Source organism: Nannospalax galili, unplaced genomic scaffold (genome assembly GCF_000622305.1).
Source record: "Nannospalax galili isolate Female #2095 unplaced genomic scaffold, S.galili_v1.0 scaffold28, whole genome shotgun sequence".
NCBI lineage: Eukaryota > Metazoa > Chordata > Mammalia > Rodentia > Spalacidae > Nannospalax > Nannospalax galili.
This window is the reverse complement of record NW_008359594.1, coordinates 1,344,407-1,356,885: the sequence shown is the minus strand read 5'-3', so window position 1 is coordinate 1,356,885 and position 12,479 is coordinate 1,344,407. Positions and strand designations below refer to the sequence as shown.

The following is a 12,479-nucleotide window of genomic DNA, read 5'->3' as shown; positions in this document are numbered from 1 at the left end:
GTGGTCATATAGTAGCCATGCCTGGCTTTTCACATGGGCTCTGGGGATTTGAATTCAGGTCCTCGTGCTTAATGCAAGTGCTCTTACCTACCAACTATCTCCCCAGCACTTGGTTAGTTGATTTCTTTTTTTTCCTTAATGTACTTATGGTACAGAGTGAAATTCAGTCTTTGTGGTATACAGTTTTTTGGGTTTAGATTAGTATATAAAATCATGACTCTACCAGGATGGTTGTGATATGAGATAATTCCATCATCCCAAATTCTCTGGTGCTGCTCCTTTGTAGTCAGCTCCTGTCTCACCCTTAAGCGCTAAAAACTCCAGATTTGTTTCTGTCCTCATAATTTTGCCTTTTCAGGTTGTTTGGAGACATAATATGTGACCTTTGTGATCTGACTTATTTCAGTTAGCAAAATGTATTTAATATTCATATAGATTGTGAATTAACATTTTGCTCCTTTTAATTGCTGAGTAGTATTTCATTGTATGGATGTACCACAGTCTTTTTATCTGTTCACCAGATGAAGTATAGCTGTTGACAGTTTTTGGCAATTGTGAATAAAGCCTTTATAAACATTCACATAGATTTTGTGTGTGTGTGTGTGTGTGTGTGTGTGTGTGTGTGTGGTTTCATTTGAAACAGTTTCACTATGTAGATTTGACTCATCTGAAACTCACTGTGTAGAACTGGCTGGTCTTAAACCCACAGAAATCTACCTGCATCTGCCTCCCAAGTGCTGGGATTAAAGGTGTGAACCACCACTAAGCCTTATATCTGGCTAGCTTTGTTTATCAGCTTCCACACCCAGGAAGAAGGAACCTCAGTTGGGGAATGTCTTTATCTGATTGGCCTGTGAGCATGTCTGTATAAAAACGTTTTTTAATAAATTGGGTTAAAATCTGTATCTTAGAATTACTATTTGCTTAACTAACTCTGGAGCAACAGCTTCTAATCCTGTGACTGAAATCCTCTTGTGTTCTCTCTCTCATTGTGTGTATATCTGTGTGTGCATGAGGAGGCGGGTTGGGGTGCACATGTTATCCATGGTGGATGTGTGGAGGTCAGAGGACCACTTTGTGAATTTGGTTCTCTCCTTCTACCTTTACATGAGTTCCAGGGATTTAACTCAGATCACCAGGTGTATAAGAGCAAGTGCCTTTAACTAAAACTGAACCCTCTCCTCTCCCCTCCCCCTCTTCTTCTTCTTCTTCTTCTTCCTCTTTCTACTTCTCTTCCTCCTTCTCTTCCTAGTCATCCTCTTCCTCTTCCTCTGCCTTTAAATTTATTCTTTGTCAGTTTCATGTGTGTTTATAATGAATTGTAGTCATTTTCACCCCAATTGCTCTCTCACCCCTCCCTCTTAACACTGAAACCCTTCATTTTCCTAATAGATTCCCTTCCTACTTTTACGTCTTTCTCTGTGTGTGACCCACTGAGTTCAGTTGGGGCTGCTTGCATGAGCATGGGTGGGAGGCTAGTTACTGGAGCATGGGATACTTTTCAGTGACTACACCACTGAAGAAAAAGACACCCCCCCACAATAACATTTAGCTACCATGAAGTCCCTAAGGGAGGTGTGGGGCCTCATGAGCCCCTCCTTATCCATGAGGAAATCTTGACAGCTGTAGTCTTGTACTGGTCACCACAGCTGCAGTGAGTTCATGATTGCAACAGCCATGTCATGTTCAGATGTCTTTTTGTAGCACCCTTCCCTTATCCTCCTGCCCCCTCTTCCCAGATGTTACCTGAGCCTTAGAGAGGGTTATATAGAGGTCCTGTTTTGGGTTGAGTACTCCACTATTGCTTACTCTTGGCACTTTGATCAGTTAGGAGCCTCTTATTAACTACTGCTTGCAGCTATGGGAAGCTTCTGAGACCAAGGCTGAGAGCATCACTAATCATTGGGTATAAATATGAATGTTTAGAAGGCAGTTTACCAGCATGTGCATTTAGCAATTAGTAGGTTCCTCTTTGGGGCCTGTGACCTCTTCAACCACAGGTTCTTAACCAGATTTATAGTATCAAGGATGGTTTCCCTTATATTTGGTAGGCCTAAAAGCCAATCAGAAAGTGGTTAATTTAACCCCATCATAAGCAAGCCACTGTTATACCAGTAGGCACATTGGCAGGTTGGTATTGTAGTTTTCAGTGTTCACAACTGGAATCACAGTTGATGGTTTTTCTCCCCCCAGCAACCTATATAACATCTTCTGGCACCGTGAAAGATCGGCACAGAGGAAGCTTCCAGCTCATTTCCAGCTTGATAACTTTGCAGTCTGTGTCTGAAGCGAATGGTTGTCTTTAGTGGTAGGGTCTTACCATCAAGTTCCACTGGGAAACCAAGTTACTTTCTTCTTACTGATGCTCTTTCATGTGTCTAGTTTGTACGCATTTTTTAGCTTTTATTTTACTGGTGGCCATAACAAGGTTTTCTTCCTCCTTTCTCTCTAGGCTCCTAATCGTCAGCTTATGACTTACTGGTTACAGGAACTTCAGCAGAAAAGATGGGAATATTGCAACAGCCTGGACATGGTGAAATGGGACAGCAGGACTTCTCCAACTCCAGGGGATTTTCCGAAGGGACTCGTAGCCAGAGATAACACAGGTAAGGCACAAATGGAGGGACGCCCCCCCCACCCGTGTTCTTTGTGCATAGCTATTTGACACAGCAAGTCAACTTAGCAGTGAGTGAAAATGGATTCAGAATGAAAATACTGGTGATCTTTTTGAATGGGTGGCATCCCATAGTGCGGAGTGCTCTAGGTACAGAACCATTTTCAAGCCAGTGTTGGCCAGGGTGTCAGGCAAGGCTGGTGTCAGGTGAATGACAGGAATGACTGAAGCCAACATGTATATACCTGAAGTTACAACCCACAACATATACCTTCCATTCTGCTTCAAGGCCAGTCTGTCTTCTACCATACTTGAAGATGAAGTTCTCACACTATGTATTCCCGCCTGGACTGACTTCTTAGGCTTTGCATTTTTAATGTGCCAGGAAGGTATTCTCAAAGCATTCCACTTGTTACTTTCCAGTATTTCCTAGGAATACTTAAACACTCAAGCACTGTTTTTATTTTATTCTAGATTCATGGCATTTTCATAAGTCATGGCAATTCCTAACCATTTGTAGCCAGACATAATGTGCTTTTGTATTTGAATAGCAGAATTTAAATCCCATAATCTTCCCATGATTATTGATCATATTGAGCTTTCTAGAAAGAATGAGATAGTTATTGCTGATCATCTCACCCAGCTACCCCCTGCCAAGGCTATGGGGTGGGACTTTTTAAAGGCTTTTATCAGGTAGGTAGAATGAACTTGGAAAAAATAGACTCCTGAGCTCTGAAATGAGTCCTAAAATGGCCAGGCCATTGTACTCACATTTAAAAATTTCATTCATTCATTCATTCATTCATTCATTCATTTGTATGTGTATGTACACCTCTGTGTCAGGGTGAGCACACACGTTCCATTGTGGGTGTGTGGAGATCACAGGACAATTTACAGGTGTCAATTCCCTCCTTCTCCCATGTAGGCCCTGGGACTCAAACTCAGGTCATCAGGTTTACAGCAAGCCCCTTTACCTGTTAAACCATCTCACTATCACTATACTAGCAATTTTTAGAAGATTTGTTTGAACTTTTATTGATGTCTGCGTTTGTGTGTGAGTATATACACATGTGTATGCATGTGCCTGAGGAGGCCAGGAAAGTGTGCCTGATCCCCTGGAGCTGGAGTTACAGGTGGCTGTGAGCCATCTGATATGAGTGCTGGGAATTGAACCTGGGTCCTCTGCAAGAGCAGCAAGTGCTCTTAGTTACTGAGCATCTCTTTAGCCCCTATACCTAGTGTTTATTTTTATGTATATTAGTGTTTTGCCTGCATGTGTGTAAGTACATGCAGTGTAATCCCTGTGGAGGTCAGAAGAGGATGTCGGATCCCCTGGAACTGGAGTTACAGGCAGTTGTGAGCCACCAAATGGTTTCTGGGAACTGAACCTGGGTCCTCTGTAGGAGCAGCCAGTGCTCTTAACTGCTGAGTTATCTCTCCAGCCCCTTGTACTAGCATTTTGAAATACACCAGGGAATGTACATTAAAACAGAAATCAGTACAGGCTTGTTCAAACACTGATTAAGAGCTGTGGTCTGCTCTCCATACAGCTTGTGGACCCTCTGCCCAGCTGAATACAGTGCAGCACCTAGGGGTGTTGTCACACCAAAGGATAGTGTTCGCATATGCAGCTAGTTGTGTTCTAGAATCCCTGTGCCTTCGTAGACTTCTGCAGACCCTATCCCCAAAAGATTCCCCCAAAAAGATAAATTGCATGATTATGTGGCAGTGCCCTAACCATGATAACTTCTAGACTATAACTGTAGTTTACCTGAAAAATCAAACTTTCCTACTGTTGTCTCCCAGTCACCCTGTCATTTGGAACACATTTTTCCCCCTCTTGGGATACTTTAGTTGTAGTTGAATGAATGTCACCCATCAAGACCCTCCAAGCACCTAAAATCAGCATGGGGAAAGATAGAAGGAACTGACACTATGTGTGAAGAGCCAGGTGTGTATCTTGGAAGGTGATCCTGTCTTGTGGAAGAAGCCCTGGGGGCCTGATTTGAGGTCTTGGCTGTGATAGTTACTGATAGTGAGGCTCTGAGCAAGTCACTTTCCCTCTCGTGTAGGAGTATATAAGCTACTGTGAAAACAGAGTTTGTCCACATTCCCATCTCATGAAGATTGACTGGGAAACCATATTGCTAAGTGTAGAGATATTTATGTAGAGATATACACACACACACACACACACACACACACACACACACACACACATACATCTGATGATGTGACCTTGAATGGTCTATGATTATATTTCACTGCATGTGACAGGAAACCAGATTAACAAGAGTATTAGTATTTTTCTCACTCACAGGCAGGTCAGAGCTGGAGCTGACTCCTGAGTACTGTTGAGGAGCCTAGGCCACCTTAACTCTGCTCCATTCTTAGAGCTAGCTTTCTGATTCATGCCCACTGACTCTCAGTGGCATTCATATGAAAAAGAAGGACGCTTTCCCAGAAACCTTCAGCTTATGTGTCATTAGCTGACCATCACATGGCCATTCCTCATGGCCATGTCAAATGACTGGAGAGAGAGAGGAATCTGGGGGGCCAAGCTCAGCACATGGCCATCAAAAGCAAGGTCTCTAAGAAAGGAGAAGCTGGAATGAATACTTGGTCATGAACTGACACTGTCACATAATTGCCTATATTCCTAAATTTCCTAGCTTTAGAGACTGTTTATTTGTATGATTGGAGTTCAGATTTTCAGGCAAGTTTTAGAAAGTGGGGTGACTTTATGGCTTCATTATGTGTTCTGTCTGCTGTCCATTTGCAGCCTGGCTTCTGAAAGTATGCTGTGCCTCAAACACCATTCTCCACTGGCTGATGGGTTTGGTAGGATAAGGACCTGGTTTCAAATTATTCCTTTGCAAAGATGAAAGAAGCCAAGGGTCTGCATGTAGGTCTTTAAAAATTATTTTACTTATTTATTTTTATTTTATGGGCATGAATATATTGCCTGCATGTATGTAAGTGTGCCTGTGTCGTGTAGTATCCATGGAGGACAGAAAAGGGTGTTGGATCCCCTGGAACTGAGTTACCAACAGTTGTTAGCTGCTACAGGGATGCTGGGAACTGAATGTAGGTCCTCTGCAAGAGCAGCCAGTGCGCTTAACCACTGCTCCTTCTTTCCAGCCCCTGCATGCAGGTCTTTATAGGTGCTGATAATCAAGGATCTGCATTCAGATCTTCATAGCTGTTGACTGACTGACTCATTGACTCTGGGTGGCATTCAAGGGTCTGCATTCAAGTCTTCATAGTATTTGAGGTTTCAGATGCTGAATATGGCTTCAGGATGGATGTCCAGCCCACTTGTTTACTTTATTCTCCCCATGACCTTATAAGAAAACAGCAGTGATAATGAGACCTTGTTTTTCATAATGCTTCTTGAGACCCAGGTGTATGAAAACAGTCATGACCACAGTGGGCTGACTGCCTGAATATGGGTGGTATTTCTTAAGAAAATTGTAGTGTGAAAATGTCTTGACGGATGACCACACATTTCCTCCTCTGTAGCAGCCCAACACCTACTTTAACTGCCCAGTTTTCCACAGCACTGTGTGAGCAGGAGGAAGGAGGGGGACAAGCTCCTTTCCGCTCTCAGCAGCTTGTGCAGGAATCCCTGTAAGCCCTTAGGCTGCAAGAAGGCCTGTGGGTAGAGTGCAGAACTAGCACTAGCACCATGACAGTTACATGCCATTCTTTAATACTGTAATCCCATGGAGTGATCACAGAAGTTGTGCTTCCGTATTATCCTGTTTGTGAAATGCTACAAAATACCAATACATATTTTACAGTATGAGTTATTGTGATCACCAGTGTTGTCTCTAAGAAACTGTATCTCTCTAATTCAGTAGAGAAAGCTTAGGGAGTACATCTCAGCATCCCCTTCTGGGAAACAAGATGTTCTCTGAGCCAGGTTCTTTCTTACTTGATTCAGGCAGTGAAAAAGTACATGTATGCTAGAGAGGACAGGAGGGAGATACTATGTGGAGTAAAAATTCAGCCAAGTGTTGCAGGGTATCTGGAAGCCCAGGGGAGAGGGTCTGAAAGTAGTCTGCCCGGAACTGGCCAGGGATTGGTTCTGCAGAGACCTTCTGAGCCTGGCTCTAGGTAGGAATCTGAACAAGTGAAGGCAGGGGTTGCTGGGACTTTCAATGGCTGCTGGGGCTGAGATTGTAGAAGAGCAGGAAAGAATAGGAGAGAAGAGAGGGAATCTGTGAGTCTTGCATCCCCAATAGTTGATGGAGCTGGGAGGTGACAGGAAGAGGGAAGTCAGGAGGAACCACAAGTGTCAGTCTATTGAGAACTGTGTGTGGGGCGGGGGGAGCTCTGCCCCTCTCCTGCATCATTTCCTCACTCTGAGGCTAGTCCTGCTATATAGCAAGTTACTGTCTTCTGTCATTCAACCATAACCATCCATGTTACCCATTCCACTTGAGCCCCTTCTCTGCTAGGTGAGGGCTCTAGCTATTAGTGAATTAGACAGGGCTCCCAGTCTCACAGACTATCCTTGGTGGGAAACATGGATAGGTAGGCCAGCTTTAACTAGACATGTGTTGGTCCACCTTAGGAGCTCTCAGAGCCACATGACTTATTGGTGTTAGGATGGGAACTACATCCTTATGTAGATATCTCTATTCTTCCTGACCACACCTTCACTATCTGGATCAAAACTCACTTTCACTAAAAAACTTTTTGGAGGCTGGGATGGTAGCTGAGTGAATCCTGGCCTAGCAAGCACAAGGCCTTGAGCTTAATCTCCATTAAGCTTGCCCTGTCCTTCCCTCCCTACTCTTGGTGACGTCCCAGCTCTTTGCTGTCTGACACCAGTGTGGGGATGAATGTTCATCTCCTGGTGTTTTCTTCATGGGAATTCTGGTCATGCATACATTGTGCTGTCTGCAGAGGTTGCTGGCAAGGTAGAAGAGGAGGGAAGAGGCAGACTCACAGAAGCAGGTCAGGTATGAGTAGGTGCCTCTGTCAAGAGCCCTGACAGGAAACTGGGCATTTCAGGGAAGCTGAAACTGCCCCAGGTCACTGAAATCAAGAGGTTGCACTGGAATCAGGCCCTCTGAAGTATAAACATTACAGTCTAAATTCCCTCCAGGATGTCACATAGGCATTGGAAAATACTTTAAAAGAATGGAGGTCTAAACATCAGATACCTTCAAGAGCAAACTTTCTCTCGCCTCTGCAGCTCTAAGACAAAGGACAGGCTCAGAGCAGCAGTCCAACATCCTGAGGTCTTCTAGGAAAAGCTGCACTGTCCTAGTTTGCATTTCCCCTGCTCCCTGTATGCTAACGTTAGGGCATGCCCCTGCTGTCCTTCCAGAGGCTCCCTGCATGCTAATGTTAGGGCACACACTGAGAAGAAGCCAGCAGCTCCACTTTCGGTAAAAATCTCGCTTGTCTTTAAAAAAATAAAAGAAATATGCAAAAAATAACCACACTCACTGTAAAAGAAGCAGCTTGTGTTTTAGGTCAAGTGATAACTTCAAAAAAATTTTATTGGAGGGGCCTGGAGAGATGGCTCAGCGATTAAGAACACTGCTCTTACAGAATACCTGGGTTCAAATCCCAGCACCCACATGGCAGCTAACAACTGTCCATAACTTAACTCTAGTACCAGGGGATCTGACAGTCTTTTCTGCTCTCCTTGGTCACTGCATGACACGGGTGCACTTACCTACATGCAGGCAATACACTCATATACATAAAATAAAAATAATAAATAATGACAGGCGTGGTGGCGCATGCCTTTAATCCCAGCATTTGGGAGGCAGAGGCAGGCGGATCTTTGTGAGTTCAAGGCCAGCCTGGCCTACATAGGGAGTTCAGGACAGCTGGGGCTACAGGGAGACCCTGTCTCAAAAAGACAAAAATAAATAAATAAATAAATAAATAAATAAATAAATAAATAAATATTTTGCTGGGCATATTGGTGCATGCCTTTAATCCCAGCACTCTGGAGGCAGAGGCAGGCGGATGTCTGTGTGTTCAAGGCCACCCTGGTCTACATAGTGAGTTCCAGGACAGCTGGGGCTACAGGGAGACCCTGTCTCAAAAAAAAAAAAAAATTTATTGGAGCAGGATGTGGTGGCGCATGCCTTTAATCCTAGCACTAGGCAGAGGCAGGTGGATCTCTGAGATTGTGGCTAGCCTGGTCTACATAGCAAGCTCCAAGCCAGCCGTGATTACAGGGAGAACCTGTCTCAAAAACAAAGACAAACAAAAAAATTATTGCATTTTATTTATTTATGTGTGCATGTGTGCATGTTGGGGTGGGTCAGGGCATCTTATAGGACTCAGTTTTCTCCTTCTACCCTATGGATCCTGGGCATCAAAATCATGTCCTCAGGTTTGATAAGTGCTTTCTTTTTGCTGAGCCATCTTATTAGCCTCAAAAGAATGACTTTTAAATTTTGTTTCTGCATGTGAGACCCCGCCCCCGAAGGATAATTTCTGCAGCCTGGGCTTCGGTGGTCTTCCTCAAACCCTTTCTGTGCCCACCCCTGCCAGTTCCTCTGAGGTCCTTCCAGAATGGACTGAGGGTTCCTGAAGTTCCACGTTTTCTTGGTAGTAGTCACTTTGTCACATTAGGGATAATCCTCACTCCTAAGGGATCACATGGCCTTGTTGCCAGCCCACACCGGAAGCACTGTTGCACCTGTGAGTTGCAGCAGTGGGTATAGTTGGTTGGTTGTTTCCTGGCTGGGCTTAGAGCTGTGATGCTTTTACCCAAGTTGGGTCTGTGAGAGACCAGCTTCAGAAAGCTTGTGGGACAGCTCTACCTTGCTCTGAAGTCAAGGGTGGAGCCTCTGTCCCCTGTGTTCCTGGACTAACTCAAGCACTCACAGCAATGAGTGCCCACTGTATTTTGGCTGCTGGGTCCTGATCAGATGATCCTCTGCTTGCTGGCTATTTGAATTGCTACAGGGCCAGGTAACTATTTTATCCCTGGCTCAGGGTTTTAGTCTCCAGACAAAGTAGTTAGAGATTGACCTAAATTAATAGTATTTGTACTTTTTTCCTTTTTGTTTATTGAATACCCTTTCCCAAGTGAAATCTAGCAGTCCCCAGGCATATCCTGAAACCCTAAGGCTCAGAGTAAGGGTCTGACTACCAGGACTCTTTGTATTCTGTGGTGGCTTGGAGCTTGGCATACTGTGTTCCCTTAACACGTTCTCCTGTATAGCCACAGCTCTAGGTCATTGGTGCTGTATCCTCAATGCCTAGTTCCTAAAATGTGGCAACACACAACATAGGTTGTGTAGTGATTCTATGACCCTAGGTGACATTCTCTGATGGAGTAGCAGTCTCTTATTCTAGTCACATCCAAGATACCAGGGTGTTCTTGGAACCTTTCCCACTGACATTGACAGTAGTTAAGCTAGTGAGCTGCCTACAAGGCGAAAGAAAGCCTATGAGGTGTTCCCAGGTAGGACATCAGTCTCCAAGGGCTGATGTTGCCCAGACCCCTGGTTGCTGCTGCTTTGACCAGTCCTCAGAGACCTTTGTAGAGGCCTGTCCTAAGTGACCCTGGTCCAGTGAGAAACTTAATTTCTTCCTTGGCTATCAGTGGTTAGCAGGTCCATTTTAATTGTGCTTACACATTAATATTGTTGATGTAGGGTTACTTTATTAAAAAGGGATGCTGCCGGGCGTGGTGGCGCATGCCTTTAATCCCAGCACTTGGGAGGCAGAGATAGGTGGATCTCTGTGAGTTCAAGGCCAGCCTGGTCTACATAGTGAGTTCCAGGCCAACTGGGACTACAGGGAGACCCTGTCTCAAAAAGACCAAAAAAAAAAAAGGGATGAGGGCCATTTTGTTAATTTTTTTTTTAAAAACATACCCCATTCTCAGAGACATGTCATTGGGAGGAATACAAAATATTTGCAGTTGGAATTGCCTTTTCTCTTTTTGAGACAGGGTCTCACCGTGTGGCCCTGGATGGCCTGGAACTTGCTGTATAGGTCAGCCTGGCCTGGAACTCACAGCTATCTGCCTCTGGAGTGCTGAGATTAAAGGCATATAACACCATGCCTGGTGGAATTGTTTTTTAAAACATAATGCAGGGGGCTGGAGACTTGGCTTAGTGGTTAAGAGCACTGACTGCTCTTGCAGAGGACCCAGGTTCGATTCCCAGCACCCACATGGTGGCCACGAACCGTCCAGTTCCAGGGGAATCCGAAGCTCTCTTCTGACCTCCGTGGCATTGCACGACACGGGTGCACTCACATACATGCAGGCAATACACTCATACACATAAAATAAAAATAACAAAATATTTTAAAAAAATAACGCAAGAAGAGTAACAATATTATCTTTATCAATATTATCTTTGTGTTAGGTAACATCATCAATGATTATCTTTCACTATTTTATGACATTTAAAAAAATTTATGTTTTTATGTGTATGCATGTATTGCCTGTGTGTAGATATGTGCACCCATGTCGTGTAATGCCCATGGAGGACAGAAGAGGCTGTTGGATCCCCTGGAACTGGAGTTACAGACAGTGGTTAGCTGCCATGTGGGTGCTGGGATTCGAACCCCCGTCTTCTGCAAGAACAGCCAGTGTTCTTAACCCCTGAGCCATCTCTTCAGTCCCATGACATTTCTTGATTCATACCTCTATCCACTTTTGTTATTTTGCAGCAAATAGCATGTTATTTGAAGCAAATATTATTTAGGATATAAAATATTGTTATTTTGAAGTAAATCTTGGACATCGTATTATTTCAACCCTGGACATCTCCAATGCTTACATTTTAAAGAGATATTTTGGGGACTGGAGAGATGACTCAGCGGTTAAGAACACTGGCTGCTCTTGCAGAGGACCCAGGTTTGATTCCCAGCACCCACGTGGCAGCTAACAACTGTCCCTAACTCCAGTTCCAAAGGATCCAATGCCCTCTTCTGTCCTCCTTGGGCATTGTATGACACAGGTGCAGTTACATACCCACAGGCAATATACTCACACACATTAAAAAAAGATATTTCAAGCTTTAGCCATATTTCAGTGTCAGTGCCTTTGGCTGTGAATTTGCTGACCTCCTATTCTGTGGTGAAACTTATTTTTTCAGTGTCATAATTTACAGACTTTAGCCATTGTGTTCTTGTTTGTGCTCGCTCTCTTTGCTTTTGCCAAATAGCAGTTTATTATCCTGGAAATCGTTCCTTATCAGTGTAGGTGAGTGGACCTTGCCCACAGGCTTATGCCAGGGTTACTGATCTACAAGACTGGAGGGACAGTCTAGCTTTTTCTTTCCCCAGGCCAACACTTAATTTTTGGTGGCCTTGAAGTACATCACAGCCTTCCTTTGAGAAACATGACATTACTTTAGATGAAAAGAGTTTATGAACACCAAAGCCACCCATGGATTACGTTCTTACATAGTATATATTAAAAATGCTATTATAGCCAGGCGTGGTAGTACACGCCTTTAATCCCAGCTCTTAGGAGGCAGAGGCAGGTGGACCTCTGTGAGATCTGGACCAGCCTGGTCTACATATCAAGTTCTAGACTATTTGGGGCTACAGGGAGACCCTGTTTCAACCCCTTCCTCCAAAATATGCTGCATTGTTTATATTTTTATGCACTGCAGCAAGTCAATGCTTTATCTCACATGTCAAGTTTCCTGTAGAAGTGTGGGGTAACTGACAATTGTTTACTTTTCTTTCAGATTTAATTTTCCCGAACCCAAATCTGTCTGCTGAAAAAGCCAGAAACGTCCTGGCTGTGGAAACGGTCCCTGGAGAGCTGGTGGGAGAACAGGCTGCAAATCAGCCAGCCCCAGGGCATCCGAATTCTATTAACTTCTCTCTGAAGCAGTGGGGTAATGAGCTCAAGTGA

The 12,479-nt window shown here is 44.2% G+C and overlaps 1 protein-coding gene across 2 annotated transcripts in view; it reads left to right on the top strand.

Moving 5' to 3' along the window:
- The window catches only part of Tbc1d2b (TBC1 domain family member 2B), a 104,182-nt gene that overhangs the window by 24,219 nt on the left and 67,484 nt on the right, over window positions 1-12,479 (top strand). For both annotated transcript variants that reach the window (XM_029558803.1, XM_008823394.3), the window contains exons 2-3: window positions 2,453-2,606; window positions 12,310-12,475. In XM_029558803.1, coding sequence (XP_029414663.1) covers window positions 2,453-2,606; window positions 12,310-12,475 — 320 coding nt within the window. The remainder of the gene's footprint in view (window positions 1-2,452; window positions 2,607-12,309; window positions 12,476-12,479) is intronic.